The 20,521-nt window shown below is 45.4% G+C and overlaps 1 protein-coding gene across 1 annotated transcript; it reads left to right on the top strand.

Annotated features, from left to right (window-relative positions):
* Positions 1–9,117: 9,117 nt before the first annotated feature.
* Slc35d3 (solute carrier family 35 member D3) lies at positions 9,118–12,265 on the top strand. Its single transcript, XM_041654363.1, has 2 exons — positions 9,118–9,556; positions 10,506–12,265. Exons 1-2 carry the CDS (start codon positions 9,118–9,120, stop codon positions 11,333–11,335), a joined length of 1,269 nt encoding a protein of 422 aa, XP_041510297.1. The 3' UTR covers positions 11,336–12,265.
* The last annotated feature ends 8,256 nt before the right edge of the window (positions 12,266–20,521 follow it).

The raw sequence follows: 20,521 nt of genomic DNA, 5'->3' as shown, positions 1-20,521 counted from the left end.
AAGTGGCTTTAAATTATGCTCTAAACCCTCCTGGCTACCTCCCTTAATGAAGAAATTACAAATATGGTTGGAAAAACTTAGAGTGAAAGTTAGTAAAACAGAGCATTTTGCATAGCTCGTATTTTATATGTCAAATATGCTTTATAGAAATGGCAGAAATTCTGATTCTTAAGCCTTCGAGAATATTAATTTTAATAAATATTTATTCTGAGTGTGAATGTATGTGTGTACTTGGGTGCCGTATGAGTGTGGCAGTCACAGGACAACTTTCAGGAGTAGGTTCTTAGCTTTCACCATGTAGGTCTTGATGGAAGTCAGATTGTTAGACTGGGTGGCCAGCACCTTAACTCTCCGAGCTAGCTCATCAGCCCTTGAATTAGAAGATGAGACGATCTCCCGTGCTCGTGGACTGGGAGAGTCAATATTGTGAAGATGACCATCCTACCAAAAGCCATTTACAGATTGAACTCAATCCCAGTCAAAGTCCCTGTGACAGTCTTCACAGAAATAGAAAAAAAAATACAATACAAAACAAACAAAAAACAAACAATTCAAGTTTATAGGGTAGCCAAGGCAATCTTGAGCAAAACAACAGTGCTGGAGGAATTATTATACCAGATTCCAAGCTATATTGCAGAGCTATAGTAAATAGAAAAACAGCATGGTACTGGTGCAAAAATAGACACATAGATTCATAGAACAAAATAGAACACCCAAACATGAGTGCTTGTAATTGCAGCCATCTGAGATTTAACAAATATTCCAAAAATACACACTGGAGGAAAGACAGCGTCTTTAATAAGGGGTGCTAGGAAAACTGGATATCCTAATTTTAAGAACAAAATATACTTGTAAAAATCAGAACAAAAATGAAGCCAAGTGTATATGCCATACAAATTTATGTCTTATTCCAGAAAACATAAGATGAAGACAGCTTAAGACACAAAACAGCATAAATTTAGAAGTAGAACATTAGACAAAATGAAGCCAGAGCAGGGTTGGGAAATGCAAACCACAGAGTTCTAGAAGTTGCTACTGACTGGACCGAAGACTTGCTTCTAAGGTTTCCAACTTCATAAGTGAGAAGCATGATCAGTCACGCAGCTCAGTGTCCATGGTCTGAAGACCCAGACTGTCTTATCACCAGGCCTGGCACGTAGGAGATACTCAGAGTATATTTGTTGAAATGAATGAATCATGTCATGGCAAGGACACCTGTTGTCTTGCATCCTGAATCAGAAATACTACTAGTTCCTTTTGCAGTGGACGGTAGTGAGCAGGGCACTCAGCTCTTCCTTCCAATTGTGTGCTCAGAGTTGCATACAGCTGCCCCTTGTCCTTTTCCTCCACGGGAACTAATAGAATCTCACCAAGGTGTGTTTCAACAAAAGTGGGTCCACGGAGGTTATTCTGTGTTGGTAGAACCTGGAGTAAACCCAGATCATATTTAAATGAAATGAAATTATTTTTTTCTTTGAATATGAAAGATTATTATAAGAATATACCATGCATCTTTTGAAACACAAACCTTAAGATTTAAAAGGTAGGTGATGGTGGTGGCTCACACCCTTAATCTGAGCACTTGGGAGGCAGAGGCAGGTGAATCTCTGAGTTTGAGGCCAGCCTGGTCTACAGAGTTGAATTCCAGGACAGCCAGGGGCTACGCAGCAAAACCCTGTCTCAAAACAACAACAACAATAATAATAAAGAAAATAAAGGCTAACTTTTCCCCCCTCTCTGCTCAACTACTAGCTTCTAGTATATTCTAGGGGAGGAACAGTCATTTCTTCAGTACCCACTGAAGATTCAAACAGGCTTCGTCAGATGGTCCCAAATTCTTGATTAGACAAACTCAGTGGGTCTCAGAAACAAAAGTCATGAATGTAGGAAGGAGTGTAATAGGGAGGAAGACTAACAGAGGTGAGAGAGAAATTGGAGGGGGTTATAATAATCAGAATGCACAGTATTCAAATATGAAACCATCAAATAACAAAACCAAAAGTTCTTTTTTAAAAGTCTGCCAAGTGTGATGGTGCATGCCTGTAATTCTAGCACCTGAAAGGCTGCAGCAAGAGGAGCTTGCTACCTGGGCTCTACAGTGAGTATGAGGCACCAGGACTGCAAAGTGAGACCCTGTTTCAAAAACAAAACACAAGGACAAGAAAATTCCCTAGCATCTCTTGATCCATTTTCCCTGTGTTCAGGGATGTGAGTGATGTGTGATTCACCTCTGTATGCTGTGAGTACCATTGGTTAATAAAGAAACTGCCTTGGCCTGTTGATAGGGTAGAACTTAGGTAGGTGGGAAAAACTAAACTGAATGCTGGGAGAAAGGAGTCAGAGAGAAGCTATGCTGCCCTGCCCAAACAAACTCCGGAACTTTATCCAGTAAGCCACAGCTATGTGGCAATACATAGATTACTAGACATGGGTTAAATTAAGATATAAGAGTTAGCCAATAAGAAGCTAGAGCTAATGGGCCAAGCAGTGATTTAATTAATACAATTTCTGTGTGATTGTTTTGGGTTTAAGTGGCCGGGGACTAACTAGCGGCCTCTTTACATGTGAGGGCTGTTTATGCTCTGACTCTCTGGTACATAGCTCTGGCTCTTGGCATCTGTCTATGAGTAAGTATTAACCAGTTGGTTCTCAAGCTAGTATTGAAAGATGAAAAGGGGCCCAGCTGGATTCTGCTCTAAAAGTGAAGGGGCATGCTTTTTGAAACCTTGGTAGTTCATGAATTCAGAAGCTTTTGGATGAAAAGTCATTCCTGGAAGAAATCAGCACCGATGTTCTGATCACCTGCTGTGAGCATCCATCCTACCTGCTTTCCAGACTACCCCTGCACCTGCTGTGAAGGACTACATGACCCATCTACCACCAGGGCAGTGTGGGACATGCTCCACGTATGCAGTCCTTTTTGTTTTTTTTGTTTTGTTTTGTGTTGGTTTGTTTGAGACGGGGTCTCACTATGTAGCTCTGGCCGTCCCAGAGTTCACTATGTGACCAGACTGGTCTTGGACTCAGAGAGTCCTACCTGTCTCTGCCTCCCGAGTGCTAGGATTAAAGGTATTCCTTCTTGATCTTTATTACTTACCTGCCCAGTGCCATGGCTTCCTTGACAAGGAAGCCAGGGTGTCTGGAGTCACAAGAGACACCAAGTAATAAACTGAATTGAAATCTTGCGTAGCAGACTCCAAACCTTTGCCCTTACCACATGACTGCCTTTCTAATAAGATGAGTTTTATTGCTAAGAATCGAGATGTGCGCTCTGGTGACTAGATTATCACCATCTTGAGAGGACTAACAAAATTACATTTTCCAGCCTAAACGGCGATGAAGTTGAGTGTGAGCTTGGGTGACCCTTTGGTCACCGTCTTCACTCTAGATCGCATTGCTTTTATCTTTCACACTTCTTCACTGAATCCCTTAGGATTTTGGCTTTTCCAGAGATGAACTCTTAGGGATTTCTTACCAACAGATCTCTTCTTAGATGCACCAATCTCCTTAAAAGTGTTTTTGAAACTTTTGTACATATGAACGGAATACTGGTTGCCTCCTGCCCTCCTCTGCATGTTCTGTCATGAGCCTGTGAATCCGTTTTCTTCCAGCCAAAATCATCTTGCTCACTACACCAGCAGCTTCCTCCTGAGTGTGCTTTCTCATTAGTTGCCAAGGAAGAGTCAAGTTAAGCATGAGTTTAGGTCAGCTAAAGACCTACATTCCAACTCCTCGGCCCCCTCCACACACACACACACACACACACACACACACACACACACACACACACACACACACAGAACAGATCACTCTACACACACACACACACACACACACACACACACACTGAACAGATCACTCTGTGTCCTGTCCCTTTACTCCTCAAATCAAGCACCATCAGCCCAGGCTCTCTGAACAGTTGTCACCGGTCTCTAAGTAGCTACTCTGTTTCTAGTTCTCTACCTCCATAGCCACCCTCCTCTGTGCTGCTGCCAAAGGCTGGTCTACAATGTAGCGGAAGCATCTCAGTGTTAAGCCTTTCTCTGCAAGTAGGATTGCCTACTAGAAACAGTTCAGTTCCACTAACTGGACAGCTCCGTCCCACTGGCTGCCTGTAGCGTGGCTCCTCCAGCACCACGGGCATGTTCACAAAGCCCATGGAAGTCATGCAAGTATTCAGTTCTATCTCTGCTCAAGCTAGTCTGTGTACCTTAGGTCTTCTGCCTTTGGCTTGGCAAGTTCTTACTCATCATTTTAAAAGTCAGATGACATGACTAGAGAAAAAGATTGACAGCAAATTCTAAAATAGCAAACACACGGTTAGAGAGCTAATGGAGAGAGGACATAACGAAAGGATATACTTTAAAGGATGCATTAGCCCCTGTTAGCTAATAGCCAGAGTTTATTAGTGTACGTGTGTGTGTGTGTGTGTGTGTGTGTGTGTGTGTGTGTGTATGCATGTTCATGGTCCTGCTGGTGCACCTGTATGTTCAGGCCAAAGGACAACTCCCACCTTGGTATTTGATGGGGTCTCTCACTGGCACTGAACTCAATGATAAGGGCAGGTTGGTTGACTGGGGAGGTCAGGACGTCACCTGGGTGAGTATCCACCTCCCCAATGCTATGATTACATGTGTGCACCACCACATCTGACTATATTCGTATGGGTTCTGGGAACCAAACTCAGTTCCCCATGATCGTGGTTCAGTGACGGAGCCATCTCTCCAGCCCTGGTTTCCAGAACTTATAAAGAACATTTAAAAATCACTAGACAAGGGATGGGGAGATGGCCCAGCAGTTCTCTTCCAGAGAACCTGTTTGGTTCTTAGCACCCACTTTGAGATAACTTCTTGTAACTCCAATCCCAGGAGATCTAACACCTTTTTCTGACCTCCCAGGCACCCAGACACACATGGCATTAACACACACAATTACACATAAGTAAAAATAATTAATCTTTTAAAAAAATTGCTAGACAACAAAACACAAAAGTAGACAGAAGATATGAATGGAGAGTTCATGGGAGTAGGAAGAATGTTGGATATCCTTCAAAATGTTTGACTGTTCTTCACCGATGATAAGGAAATACTAAGGAAAGTGAGATCGCGCTCACTTTTCTACATTTTGCTTTGACAGGCATTTAACATTCTGATAAGATCCAACGCCGGTTAAACTGAGAGTGTGGTTATGCACTGATCTGGTAAGCAATCTGCCAGCAAGTCAATACTGTAGCTCCCCTGTGACCCTGCTGTTCCTCCTCCAGTATTCTCAGAATGTCCTGGAAGAAGTATAAAGGTCCATCCATATCACATCAGCGTTTCATAAAACCTGAATACCTGTCTAGAGAGAAAGCTTTTTTTCCATAGGGCTGGTGATATGGCTCTGTGGTGATGCACTTGCCTGGTATGCGTGAGACTCTAAGTTCAGTTCCTAGTATAGGGAAGAAGGGGAAGAAGAAGAGGAGGGAAGGGGAAAAGGAAGAAGAGGGGAGAGAGAAAAGATTTAAGAGTTTCTTTGATAATGGCTCAGTCTATAAGCTGCTCACCACTCAAACATGAGAATCTGAAATTGGACTCTGGTCGCTATGTGGACTCCTCACAGGCTGTGTGAGCTGTTTATACAAGAGGGCACTCACTCCCCAGAAGTGGTCAAGAGAAATCCAAGATCAAAGCCTCCGGAGTGACATATTCATTCCTGTCATGTTGTCTGGGTCACCAAGACCAACCACAGTCCAGTGAAGAAGTCTTTTAAAAATGACAAACAGTATGTGCAAATGAATGGTCTCCCAATTTCCCAATTTTAATCTTTTTTTTTTTTTTTTTTTTTTTTTTTTTTTTTTTTTTTTTTTTGAGACAGGGTTTTTCTGTAGTTTCGGAGCCTTCCTGGAGCTCACTCTGTAGACCAGGCTGGCCTTGAACTCTCAGTGATCCACCGTCTCTGCCTCCCTAGTGTTGGAATTAAAGGCGTGTGCCACCACCACCCAGCTCCCCAATTTTACTTTTTAAGGAAGGGTTTGTATATGATTACATGTATAAAGGACTGCAGGGCAGTCACCTGTGAGCCATGGTAGGGTGGAAGCTGGCGAGCACCGAGGACACCGTTTTCTTGTTATTTATAGCTTGTTTCCTTTGTCTGAACGACAATGAATGGGCAGGAGCCACATTTATAATTAAAAATGGTAAAGTAAATTTCTTTACAACCATTCGTCTTTCTTCAGAAAGCCTTCTCTGCTCCCTGTCAAGCTGATATAATTGCCTCCCTGGGTCCCTGTCTCCTGCTGCAAGATTCCCCTGCTGCCTTATCTTCCTGGTGCTGCCCCTCCCCCACGTGTGGCTCCCCAAGGACCAGCTGAGTGCTCGCCCTCCAGTCCTCTGCCTAACAGACTGCCCAGCACAGAATATTTGCCTACTACGTTTGTTGAATGAATGAACTAAAAGATTGATTTTATGCCACTAATATTTATTGAGCAGCTCTAAAGATAAAGAGCTTGTGTCTAGACCTCTGGTAACTTGATGCCAATTGGTCAAATGGCTTTGTGACCTCCTATTCAAATTCTGGTTCAACTGATCTTGCTAAATATACTATGGTGTTTACCTTTTTCTTGATTTTCTTTAGGAACTTATCTAGTGACTAATTTTGTTGGAGATGGGGTTCATTTGTTAGGTCCTACTAGAAAACCATATCTAATACAGCTGGGAAAATCAGCTGCTTCATACCCTGTAGACCAGAAATATTAGGCTAAATAGTCTTGCCTAAATGAGAAGGGTAAGGTAGCTGAGTCAGCCCCCGATCCTCCACCTAATGTTAGGCTCACAAATGGAAGCAATTATAATTGCTGGCAGAAATGAATCATTTCAAAACTAGGTCTGTACAACCACTTCTTTATAATATTCGCTTATAATAGGATGCCTTGTAGCAGCAGCCCTGTGATTGGAGTGGTCCGGAGAAAAACCGCCTATTGAAAACCTTAAAAAACAAAAGAAGTCACGTTTAGTCTTAATCTCTGTTCTCTGCGTATTTTGAATATACCTTTAACGCATACACATAATTTGTATGGCTGTTTCAGCCTTTGTTATTTCCTAAACCCTTGAAACCAGAGTCTCTTAAGTAGCTAATAGTGTGTAACCACAGCTTATAGTAATAAAAACGAAGAGTTCCCCGGGGAACGGGAAGCGTTCAGTACAATGCATCTGGGACTTATTTCTGCAAAGTCAGCTCCGTGGGGGCCCAGACTCTCCTGAGTGCACACCTGTCAGGGACAGGCAGGTGGCTGGCTGTACCAGACACTGGGACCTAGCTAGCCAGAGCCTGAAGGCTGGCTGAGATGGTAGGCTCTCCCCACAAAGCACCCACAGCACAAAAGCTGGCCCGGACAAGGAACTGCAGTGAAGCTGGGATTCCTGCTGTAACGATTTTCCCCCACGATGAAATAATAATCAGTTTCTACATCTGTATTCTACTATCGAGTTCAGCATAGACGTGTATAAAAAGAGATACTAGATTTTGAGGAAATACGTGTCCAGGCAAGGAGGTGCGGTGCTTAAAGGTTATGAGTTTGAAATCCCGGTGGCTAAGAGAGGAGACCTCACTGACCGAAAGGGGCGCAATGCGAAGATCTCGAACTCCCAGCCACAGCCTGGCCTTGGCTATACATTTCAAACAGCAGGAGAACTAGCGTGGTGCTTAGAGAAGCTGAGCTAGTGGCTGTGTTCCTGCTGAGTTCGCTGTGGGTCAGAACATAACTTCCCGGCAAGTGAATTCAGATCAAAGTCTCATTGGTTTGGGATGGGGATAGAGAGGGTCACAAAAAGAAAAGTAGATTTCCCAGGGAGAAAGGAACACAGGTACCTTTCACAAGTATTGAAGGTCATTGGTGTACTTCTTGGCCAGGGAAAGCGACACCCACACCATCCTACTCCCCAAAGTTGCCCATGACTGTCTAGCAGGCTGCAACCGGTTCCCTGGGATGCAAAAACCATTTCTACGGAAACTCCCGACAGGGCGGAGAGTCTGAGGTTCATCGCTGCCGCACCCACCTACTTTATCCCCTTTAGCACGCCTCTGGCGCTACCCCTCCACCCCTGGGGCTGCTTCCCTTCCTAGCTCCTCCACTACTAGTACTGTCTGCTTGTCGTCGTCCCCATCCTCCCCACACCAATCCCAGTTTCTGCTGTTTGGCCCATTTTGTCTCTTTGCCTAAATTAAATGTGTCCCTCCACTTCCATGATCCCCTGCCGAGACGCCATCCTTTATGAGAAAGCTCCCGCAGGGCCATGCACGATCCCAGGACCTTTGCTGGGAGGGCTGCAGACTCCAAGCTCTTCGCCTGGCACCAGAAAAGGTCAGCCTCCGGGCTACAAAGCATTCCCGGCAGCGGGTTCTTTCAAGGCGCTGGGATCTTGAGTGTCAGGGCCCCCCTCCCGCCGCCCTTCAGCACCGACGTGTCTGTTTCCCGTGCATCGCTGAGAGAGACCGTGGGTGGAAAATCCGCTGCAACTCGCGGGCCACCGGGCTGGGGGCGCCGTCACTTGTTGCGACCAATGAACGATGTTCAATGCTGGGCGCTGTTGTTTCTAATACCGTCGTTAGCTGTGCAGGGGATCCCCCAGCCCGCACCCCACTACTCTGCCACTGTGGGAGGGAAAGAGGAGCCGCACCCCGACAGCCAACCCAGGTGGGCACTGGGAGCCCAAGGGGCTCAGATTCATCCAACCCCAGGGCAGCCGGCCCAGTGGACCGGTCGCCAGCCCGCACTCCGCAGAGAGCCCAGCCTGACCCGGGAACCGCGCGGGACACGTCTCATCGCCGCTCCTCACCTACTTCCAAGTCGCGGTCCTTAGGATTCCCGCCACTCCTCACAGACCCGTCCCCCACCCTTGGCACTTTTCGGATTCCCCCGCCCCCGCCTCCCGGGAGCGGCGGAGCAGTCGCACGCGGAGCCGCCGAGCTGCGAGGACGCCCGGCTGGAGCTGCCCCGGGCAACCTAGCCCACACTCCCTGCCCTTCGCTTCGCCTTGCCGCCGACTCCGCGCCCCCGCCGCCCTCGCTCCGCGCTTCTCTGCTACCCTCCCGCCAGTCCGGAGCTCCGCCACGGGCGAGTGCGGCGGGGCCGGCGCGATGCGGCAACTGTGCCGGGGCCGAGTGCTGGGCATCTCAGTGGCTATCGCGCACGGGGTCTTCTCCGGCTCGCTCAACATCCTGCTCAAGTTCCTCATCAGCCGCTACCAGTTCACCTTCCTGACCCTGGTACAGTGCCTGACCAGCTCCACCGCGGCGCTGAGCCTGGAGCTGCTGCGGCGCCTGGGGCTCATCGCCGTGCCCCCCTTCGGCCTGAGCCTGGCTCGCTCCTTCGCGGGGGTCGCGGTGCTCTCCACGCTGCAGTCCAGTCTCACTCTCTGGTCGCTGCGTGGCCTCAGCCTGCCCATGTACGTAGTCTTCAAGCGCTGCCTGCCCCTAGTCACCATGCTCATCGGCGTGCTGGTGCTCAAGAACGGCGCGCCCTCACCAGGGGTGCTGGCGGCCGTGCTCATCACCACCTGCGGCGCCGCCCTGGCAGGTGAGCGGGACCCGCGCCAACCCCCGGTCCACCCTCCCCTCCCGGTAGAGATAGCAGGGACCACTCGGTGCAACGCCCCTCACTGTCAGATGGGGAGACTGAGGCAGAGCGAGGCAGAGAGCTTTGAGTGGTCCTTGGGCTCACAAAAGGGACTTTGCTTCTGAGACCCAGCGCAGCCTTTCTCAGTCTTCAGCCAGCCTCCTCCATCAGCCCTCCCCTCATCCCCGGTGCCCCGGCTTCCGCCCCCCGCCCCTTTTCTCAGCGCGTCGCCCCCACCCGGGTCTTTCTGGTTCAGCCCTTTCCTCCGGGAGGGATGGAGAGTCAGTCGCCTGAGTTGGGAGCTGGAGTCCAGCCCGGGACTGAGCCGGAAGGAAGGGGGCCGGGAACTTCCTCGATCACACGGGGTCGGGAAGCTAGGGAGATGGGAGTGAAGCCTGGGTGACCCAGGCTCGTTCGGAGTACCCGGGCACTAGACAGAAGGGACCCGCCTGGGGCTCAGGTGCGGGAGGAGCCGGGAGGATCCTGCGGGATCCAGCTGCGGGCCGTAGGAGAAACCCTCTTTCCAGGGCCCAACCCGCCCGGGGTGAGGCCACTAGCTGGGGTTCCCTCTCCCTTCCGGTGTCTACGGGGCGGGGTGGAGGAACCACCCACCCAGGTGACCTCCGTGTCGGTTCAGAGATGCCAAGGCGCCCACCCCGAGAGCATCTTAGCTCTCGGTGACCTTCATCCTGGCTAAAGGAAGACACTGGGCTTGACTGTCGCATTTTGACACAATAATGGAGGCACGAAGGGCTTCTGTTGGGACCGGGGAAATTCGTGGGCAGAAGTGGGAAGCTAAGCATGTTTTTCCAACGCGACATGCTTTCCGGAGTGGATGACCACCCGCACCAACCCTGTGTCTCCTCTCTTTTTCTTTCCCGCGCTGACTCGACCGTCTTGGGTCGCTCAGGAGCTGGTGACCTGACAGGCGACCCCGTTGGGTACATAACGGGCGTGCTGGCGGTGTTGGTGCACGCCGCCTACCTGGTGCTGATCCAGAAGGCGAGCGCAGACACGGAGCACGGTCCTCTCACCGCTCAGTATGTCATCGCGGTCTCTGCCACCCCTCTGCTGGTCATCTGCTCATTCGCCAGCACCGACTCCATCCACGCTTGGACCTTTCCAGGCTGGAAGGACCCCGCCATGGTTTCCATCTTCGTGGCCTGCATCCTGATCGGCTGTGCCATGAACTTCACCACACTGCACTGCACCTACATCAACTCCGCGGTGACCACCAGCTTCGTGGGCGTGGTGAAGAGCATTGCCACTATCACAGTGGGGATGGTGGCCTTCAGCGACGTGGAGCCCACCTCTCTGTTTATTGCTGGAGTCGTGGTGAACACCCTGGGCTCCATTATTTACTGCGTGGCCAAATTCGTGGAGACCAGAAGGCAGAGCAACTATGAGGATTTGGAATCACAGGCAGCAGCAGAGGAACCGCAGTCAAGTGGGGACCTGCTACCTTTTGCTATGGAGGAGCTGCCCGCTGAGGGTGGAAATAGCGGGTTGGAGGGTGCAGAAAGGGCAGGTGGCTCCATACAACAAGGTGGGCAAGAGGAAAGGGGCAGTCCCAGAGGGGTCTCACTGGTGGCTGGGAGCTCAAGAATAGAAGAGCATTCTGCTGAAGGGAGCAGGAAGTCCTTAAAGGACGCTTACTTGGAAGTGTGGAGGTTAGTGAGAGGAACTAAATATATGAAGAAGGATTATTTGATAGAAAATGAGGAGTTACCCAGTCCTTGAGAAAGACATGCATGTATGTACATATGTACATACGGTTATTTTATATGATAGAAATAACGTTTAAGGAAGGGCCTCCAGTTTTATTCTGAGGAGCAGGGGAAGAGAAGATAACAAACGCTAAAGGGGCCGGCAGGGATGGATTAGCACCTATTTATTATTCATTAATTACCTAGTGGGACTTTGCCTGGGGTGCCACAGAAGGAAGAGACTGTGCAGGTGCTTAACAAAATCAAAATGGGATTTCAGCTTCAGACTCCTGGACATTTGTTTTTTGTCTTTATAATCATAACCAAATATTTGCATGTACCAAGAGTCCCTCAGCCACCCCTTCCAAAGAAGGCTTGTAGCAAGATGACATCACTTAATAAGTTCAAAGATCACATTCAGGGGTACATTTCTGATGACAGAACTATAGTTTTTATTGCCTGCGAGGCAAAGAGTATATTGTTGAAATGACATTTATTAATACACTGAATTGTTTACTCTTCAGGTCATCTGCAATATCGTGTTTACTCGAATTTTCCTTCCTTTGTTTTTTAAATGAGTATTCTATTATTCTATTATATATTAATAGGAAATGTTGAAGCTATTTTGAAGACATGTGTTCTTAGCTTTGATTATGAAGTCTAAAGTTGGCTCTTTGTAATTATATATCTTAAAGGCTGTTTGGGTCCCTTGCTTTATAATATTTATTATTGAATGCTATAACCTTTTTAAAAAAGTCCATTTTCCCTCATGTAATCCTCTTTCAAGCAAATGTAGTGGCTGGAATATAATTCAGTGTTGACTGTAGAACAGTCAGAAGGGAAACAGGCTGCCTTGGAGAGCATCCCAAGTCATACTGCACAACCCCAAACTCTGTTACAAAAAGAGCAACTGCTATATTCGCATTATGATATTTTTCTATCTTATATTTGTCAAAATAAAGTGTGAGCCTATCTGTAAAGAGGTGGATTGTTTGAGTTTGTTTCAGACACGTTCATGTGCTGCTGTTGGGCAGTGGAAAGCTGTTTCCCACGTGGGGAATACAGGAGCTGTTGTCTAAGTTCCAACCCATTGGGAGCTTTCTTTCATTTTACTGTTCCCAATGGTGGCATTGACCTTCTGACCTTCCCGGTGTTGAGATTACCATCATGCCACGCCTAGTCTACTGTGCTGCTGTACACTGAAACCAGAGCTTCCTGCATGCTTGGCAAATCTCTACCAACTGAGCTACACTCCCAGCTGCCATTGGGAACTTCCTAAATTACCCCTAGCAGTTGGATTTAAAATGATAAAGCAAAAAACAACAAAGAGTTTCCAGTGAGGAAAACTGTAAAGAAGTAAAATACCATCTCGTACTGAAGAAAGCAAGCCACCCATTTGAGATAGCAGTACAAATGGAAATCGAGATAGAACAATGGAGCAGCCACCAAAAGGGAATGCAAGAGAGGGCCCCTGACACTGAGCTTACTCTTGTTAGCCAGCATCTTCCTGGGAGGCTCAGATAGTGGCATCTTATATTTTTCTGTCATTTACAAAAGAAAAAAAAGTCACAACAATCTAAAAAGCAGAAGCAGAAGTCATGTTTTGGCTCATTGGTAGGTCTCTGCAGTCAGGTGAGCAAAGGAATTGTTGCTCTGATTGCGCCTGCTTTCTGGCTTCTTCCTGGCAGGCAGCTGCCTTCAGGAGTGCCACCATAGTTCAGAAGTCAGGAGTGGATAAATAAGAAAACCCAGAATCACACTGGCTTTTTAAAGAGTAAAATAAAAAGCACTAATTTTGGCATGAGCATGCCAGAGGGCAATGTCCTGGTACAGCAATATAAAGCTGAGAATTAATTAAAAGCAACGAAGTTGAAGGAAGCCTGGGATTTCTTTTTATACCATCAGAGAATAATTGTTTTGTACTGAACAAAATCCCTCTTTGATCACAAGTGTGGGTTTACACATATTGCAGAAAGATGAACCCTTTCTTGCCAACAAACTTGACGAAACATTCTTCTAGAGTTCCTTAGATAAATAGGAGAGATGGGGGCATCTAGGTATTCATGATTGCGAGGGTAGCTAGTCTGAAATCTGTGGCAAACCTAGGCATGGCTCCTGTGCAGAAATCTCAAGGCAGAATTCCTTCTGGAAATCTTAGTGTTCTTCCTAAGGCACAAAACAAATGGGAAGAGGCCTATCCATGTTAATGGAAGGTATTTTTTTCTACTCAAAGTTTACTTGTTGTTCTTGGTTGTTTTATTGCTCTTACTCTTTTGGCTCTTTTGGGGGGCCCACCACCTAGCTCCCAAATAAATCACACATGGTGGTTTGTTCTTTCTTATGAATGCCTGGTCTTAGCTTGGTTTATTTTTAGAAAGTGTTTTTAAATTATTCCATCTACCTTTTGCCTCTGGGCTTCTTCCTTTTCTTACTTGTAATCTTACTTTCACCCTTACTCTGTGGCTGGCTGGGTGACTGGCCCCTTCTTTTCTCCTCTCTTCCTTTTCTTGTTCCTTGATCTTTGATCTCTGTCTCCCAAAATTTCTCCTATTCTTTTTGCTTGCCAGCCCCTCCTATCCCTCTCCTGCCTTGCTATTGGCTGTTCAGCTCTTTATTAGACCAATCAGGTGTTTTAGACAGGCAAAGTAACACAGCTTCACAGAGTTGAACACATGTAACATAAAAGAATGCAACATATTTTCTGACTGGGAGAGTTATTTTTCTTAAATGTTAAGCAGGTGTGACTAGGACTAACACTGCAACTTTGCCTGTTGGCTCTGCCCCATCCAACATGGTAGAGGTATGCTTACTGCCTCTGTGAGCCATGCTCAATGCCCCAGCTCCAGGAATGCAGTGGGTCTAAGTCACCATTAAGCAACTTGGAGCACTCTGCTCACAAACCTCATTGAAGTGCTCTGCCCGAAGAGCCAGAGCCATTTCTGCTGCCAGCACAAACCAGGAAGCCAACTCGTAAAGGAGCCAAGTAGTTTTTGATGCTAACGCTGAGTCAGGAAAAGTCTGCCAAATACTGTGGGCCTGTAGGTTGAAGATGGATGCTACAACATTGCAGAAGAACTTTGGGGGACTCTCCAGGCAGAGAGCTGTCTCTGTTAATTCTAGAGTTTTGGAAGTTTCTTACAATGCATTTCCTGTTTACTTAGGTAATATTATATCCTTCTGGGTTCTTTGATGGAGTTGAAGACAGATATAGTTTTCCTTAGTTATGATAAAAGATAAACTAGATATGAAGCTTTATACTCACAAAGAAATATTATAACTAATTCTTGCTTGATACCTGTTTTGTTATATGTAATTTTACTATTTGAAAGTTAAAATCTTCCTTTTTATTTAGATGGAAAAGGAGAGATATTTGGGATTCCCCTCTGTATGCTGTGAATATATTTTATTACCATTATTAGTAAAGAAACTTTGGCTTATGGCAGGGCAGAATAGAGATAGGTGGGAAAACTAAACTGAATGCTGGGAGAGAAAAGGCTGAGTCAGGCATACGTCATGTAGTTGTCCAAGGAGAAAGACTAGAACATTACCAGTAGGCCACAGCCTTGTGGTGATACATAGGTTAATAGAAATGGGTTAATTTAAGGTGTAAGAGCTATCTAGGAGTATGCCTAAGCTATTAGTCAAACAGTTTTCTAATGAAAAAGAGAAAGAACGCAACACATTTTGCAGTGTTAAAAAAATATTCCACAGCATAAATATATAACGCATCTTTTGTTTTTGTTTTTGTTATTGATTTTTGAGACAGGGGTAACTTTGGGGCTTGTCCTGAAACTAGTTCTTGATGACCAGGCTAGCCTTGAAATCAGAGATCCACCTGCCTTTGCTTCCCAGATGCTGAGATTAAAGGCCCATGCCACCACTGCCCGGCTAGCACATCTTAAAATAATATTCTACAACACTTGCTAGTTATAAATGCTGATTACATATTTAAGAAGTCCCCATATCAATACTTAGATGCCTATTTAATCAGATATTTGACATCACAATCTAGTCAGGTTGGAGGTGATTATGATGATAAATAAAATTCAGAAAGTTCTGTTATTGTCTCATTATTTAGACAAAACTTGGGAGCCTCTACTTAAGGTCTCTCTGGAAAAGAGCAGACAGAACATAAGAGAAGATAGGTACTGCAAGCAGAGGGAAGGAAACCAGGGATGGATAAAAAAGAAATGCTAAAATTTGAAAGCAAAGACTCCCAGCATGACAGCACTGAAGAATTCCTGGGAGAAAGTACGTCATAGGGTCACAAGTCAGCACCTGGGGCTCGTTCCTTGGTAAGAAGCTGGCAGGCCAGACCCAACTCTCCAGATCCCTCTGCTATCTTTCACTCTCGAGACCACCAAAGAAACCTGCCTTCCACTGCCCTGTGACTTCACTGTAACTCTTCTCTGCAACACGACAAAGTGTGAGACTGTCCTTCTTGGTGCTGGCCTCCTCCCTCTGAATGGTATCTAGCTGTCAACTAATGCTAGTGGCATAAGTCAACTGGAAACAGAGGAAAAGGATGGCAGAGCTGCACAGAGGAGAAGGTGGATGCATGGAACTGGAGAAAGGAGAACAGCTGACCAGCGACCTGGACCCCCATAAGACCAGTCATTTTACAGAGGGACCAACCACCCTTGTCTGCTTCTCTAGGTCATTGATAGCAATGTTCAGAAAAAAACAACAAAATAAAACACATCAGGTGAAATTCACGAATCCTAATCTAATTGACAGAAGGGTTTTTTTTTTTTTTTTGCTTATTTGGGGGATTATTTGATTACTTGGAGAAGAATAATTAATTGATCTGGAGGTCATTTGTTTTTATTTTTCTGAGATAGGTTTTTATATAGGTCAGTCTAGACTCAAGTTCTTACGAGGCTGAGGCTGGCCTTAAACTTCTTACCTTCCTGTCTCCACTTCTCAAATGCTAGGATTATAAGCACACATCAGTACACCCAGTTCATAGTTTGCTGTAGGAAAATGGTCTTTTATCCTGTCACTTGCATTATTTTTAATAAAATGGTGATTGGCCAGTAGCCAGGCAGGAAGTATAGGCAGGGCAGCTAGGCAGAAAGTAGAGGCAAAGCAATGAGAATTCTGGGAAAAGGGAAGTTACATTCTGCAGTTGTGACCCCCAGATGCAGAGGAAGCAAAATGTGACCTCCTCACCAAATACGGTACCGAGCTAGGTGGCTAACATAGATAAAAATAATGGGCTAATATAAGTTATATGAGTTAATAAGAAGCCTGAGCTAATAGGCCAATCAGTTTTTTTGGGGACTTAACAACTATGGGAACAAGGAAAAAAAGAAAAACCTCAGTCAACATCAGTTTAGGAATTTTTTTTTTTTTAATGAAACCACCTGTAAGTTCACTGACTCTTAGCTGAGTTTAGCTCACTGATGAGGAATTCTTAATTTTTTTCTTGCTATGTGTTTTTATTATCAATATCTAGCATTTCCTTTTGCCCCTTCTTTGGTTTTCCCCGTCGCTCTGCTTCCAGAATCTGTCTCTTCTGGCATACTCTCTGCATTTTGTGCGAGAGACCTTAACGTAGTTATTTATAATTCCCTCTCAGATAATTCGAAAGCCTGAGTTGTCCATACCCTAATCCAATGCAGATGCTTACTTTGTCTCTTTAGACCCGCTTCTTTTCTTGCCGCTTGGCACGCCTGTTGCCATGACTTTCCCTGAGGAGATATGAGCAGATATGATTCATCTCAGACAGGGTCCTAACCACAAACCTAGGGAATGACTCCACCCAAGTCTAATCTAGTGACCTAATGAGTGTCTTCCATGGAGGAGGAGTGAGGGGTTACAGGAGCATGAATGACTCAAAGACAATTGCATCACCAACGGCCACCTAGCTGTATTGCTAGCGCTCTCTGTTCAACTTACACGCTACGCCTCTCAAGAGTCTTCTCTTTACCAGCAATTATTTATTTCTTGCATAAGCTCAGGGACTATTGACTCTCATGACTTTTTATAATGTCCTTGTGAATTTTAGTTCGGGAGGCTCTTCGCTACTTGTCTAGGAGGGGTGCTTCAATTTGGAGGGAAAAGATACACAACACTATTTAATGATTTTCTTATTGTGGAGAGCCAGATGATCGAAAATGCTGGTGGATAGGAGTTGAAGCAGAGAGGTATCTATATGAGAGGTGTCATATTCACAGGGTTAGAAGTTGGGCTCTGTCCTGTTTGCAGCAATCATAGTGCTAGACTCCAAACCCCTCTGCTGTATTTGTTATCTCTGTTGTCTTCAGCTCTTTCTGTTGCAGTCCAGGCATTTTAATGGATCCCTGCTGGTGTGACTATAAGATGTGGGAATAAGAGATGTAGTTTACAATAGTGTGTAGGGACCACTTCAAGGTAAATGACATTTCCTTCTTGTCCTAGTTAGTGTTGACAACTTGGTGGAGCCTGAGAGGAGAAGCTAGATCAGATTGGTCTTTGGGCATATCTGTGAGGGATTGTCTTGATTATCAATTGTTGTAGGAAGGGTCAGCCCACTCTGGGTGACACCATTTCTTAAACAGGTAGTCCCAGGCTCTATAATGAAGCTATAAAACATGAACCAGCAACAAGCGCTCCTCTATGGTTCTTACCTTTAGGTTCTTGCCTTTCACTTCCTGCCGTGAATTCCTTCAATGATGGGCTACGACCTGGAAGTGTTATATGAAATAAATCCTTTCCCCTCCAAAGCTGCCTTTGGTGAGAGTGTTTTATCTCAATAATAGAAGCGAACATAAAACACTTTCCCATAAATATCTATAATTTCTTTGTGTAGAGATAGTTCAAATTCTTCTCATCTAGTTATTTATGCAATATATAAGTTGTTGTGAACCCTGGCCACCCTAGATTGATGACTTGTAGGATCCTTTATTTAACTGTATTGTGGTATATAAGTCCCTGACCCTTCTTTCTAGGTTCTAAGTCATCACTGTTCAATACTCTAGTTCTATGAAGGCAAGATTTTTCAGCTTGCTTGTTTGAGTGAGAACATGTGGTAACTGTCTTTCTATACTTGACTTATTTAATTTAACTTAGTATTCTCCAGTTCCATCCACAGTGCTGCAAGTAAAAGAATTTAATATTTTATTACTGAATAGCATTATAATATATAAATGTGTCATTTGTTCCCATTCTTCACCCATCATCCATGGATGGATGGACGCATGCATCTACCCATCCATCCATCATCCATCTACCCATCTTCAATTCATCAATCCTTTCTTCATCCTTCTAAACCTTGGACGATTCCCTGTCTTGGATATGCATTCTTATGAAGTCCCAGTCTTAGTGAACCTATGGCCCTAGACTTTTTCTCTTTGCAAATGTTTCTTAGCCTCTCCCTCCGTCATAGCTGAGTCAGGAGAGCTAACGAGGTTCAATGTAGGAGGAATAAAAGCCCTGCCCTTCCTCCAGGTGGGAGAGGCTCTGCTGCATCTTGGTACCCGGAGAGGAGGCGTTTGTTGGGGACAAGCTCTGGACATGTGTCACAAGTCATTCTTCATTTGACTAGTGCAAAGGCTAGGGGACCTTTTTCAATCCTTTTCCAGCTGTGAAATTCTTGGATGTCAAACCTATGGATGGATGAGTGCACCCTAGGCTGTGGTCCCCAGTTAGTTATTCATTATAGTCATAGATAGCCAAATTCATCCATAAATTATGAAAATCATCATCTAGGGATTTCTACAAATCATAGCTCTAGTGGCTTCTGATTCAGGTAGATCTTAGCTATAACTCTCTCCATCCACACGGCCCTCCAGAGTTAGGGTGACAGTTTGCTCTTTGTCTTCAGTTATCAAATGGGTCCAAGAGAAGTGACTGATTTTTAGTTTGTTCATCTTATTTTTTTTTTCTGTGAGGCTGGGAATAAATGACTGTTTTTTTTTTTTTTAAGAAAATGTGTGTGTGTGTGTGTGTGTGTTTGTGTGTGTGTGTGTGTGTGTGTGTGTGTGTGTGTGTAGAGAATTCTGCTTGTAAGTGACCAGAGAGAGTTGAGGCACTCTGACAAGCCAAGTAGATGAAAGGGCCCCGTTGCTGTCGTAACTCAATATACCTAGCTAGCCAGCGTTTGGATCAATGGCTCCTTTAATACTCAAGTTAAAATAACTCTTTCACCTTTTCACCTTCTATAACTTTGAAAAGGTCAGCCCTTCTCTGGATTACCCAGGTTTCCTGGCACATCCTCCCTCTCCCTCTTCCATTGTTCAATGTTGCTGAGGCTTCTGCGTTGATCATTAAAAAAAAATCTTTAGAATACAATCGAAATATGTAGGTGCCCAAAAAGTTGCTCATTTTAAGCGCTCGATGATTTAATATATTTATAAAACTGTACAATCATTGCCACGGTGCTGGTTGGATTTGTCAGCTTGACACAGGCTAGAGTCATCTGCAAAGAGGGAACCTCAACTGAGAAGTTGTCTCCATCAGACTGATTTGTACACAAGTCTCTGGGAGCATTTTATCAATTAATGATTGACGTGGAAAGGCCCAGGACACCCTTGGGCAGGTGTCCTGGGGTATATAAGGAACCAGGCTGAGAGAGCCATGGGGATCGAGGCAAGTGTTCCTCCATTGTCTCTGCTTCAATTCCTGCCTTGAGTTACTGCCCTGACTTCCCTCAGTGATGGATTCTAAGCTTTAAGATGAGATAAACCCTTCCTCCCCAAGTGGTTTTTACACAATGTTTTACCACAGCGACAGAGAAACTACCTTGGACAACCACTGTCTGATTTCAGAACATTTTTTAATCACCATAAGAAGCCATGCAGCCATTACAAAGTTTCTCTTTTCTACCCAATCCTCCCAGCCCTGGGCGATTCTCACCTAATTGGATTTGCTTGCCTGTCTGGACCAATGAGTTCTTGCTCCTTAGAAATTACTTTTCAGATTGTTTTTCTCAACCTATTCCTGGACTCTTGCTTTACCGAAGATGCTGCTAATACAAAGCAGGCTTTCGGATATGATTTACAATTTACTGGATACTCAAAGCCTCTTTAGAGAAGGGCGTTTCAATGTATGGAGGCAAAGCTGATCTAGGCTCAGTAGTCGCTTGCTCTATGACTTTCCTGTCCCTCCTGTGCCCTCCCTGCGGCTACATGGCTATTTCTTCTACTTCAGAAGGGAGACTTTCCTCAGAGTCACCCCCACTGTGGACTCAGGCACCCATTTTCTCAATAGTTTTTCTTAAGAAGTGACCAGAAGGGAT

This window comes from Microtus oregoni, unplaced genomic scaffold (genome assembly GCF_018167655.1).
Source record: "Microtus oregoni isolate MIOR12 unplaced genomic scaffold, Mior012 000006F_ref0000085, whole genome shotgun sequence".
Classification (NCBI taxonomy): domain Eukaryota; kingdom Metazoa; phylum Chordata; class Mammalia; order Rodentia; family Cricetidae; genus Microtus; species Microtus oregoni.
This window is presented reverse-complemented; position numbering and strand designations above follow the sequence as displayed.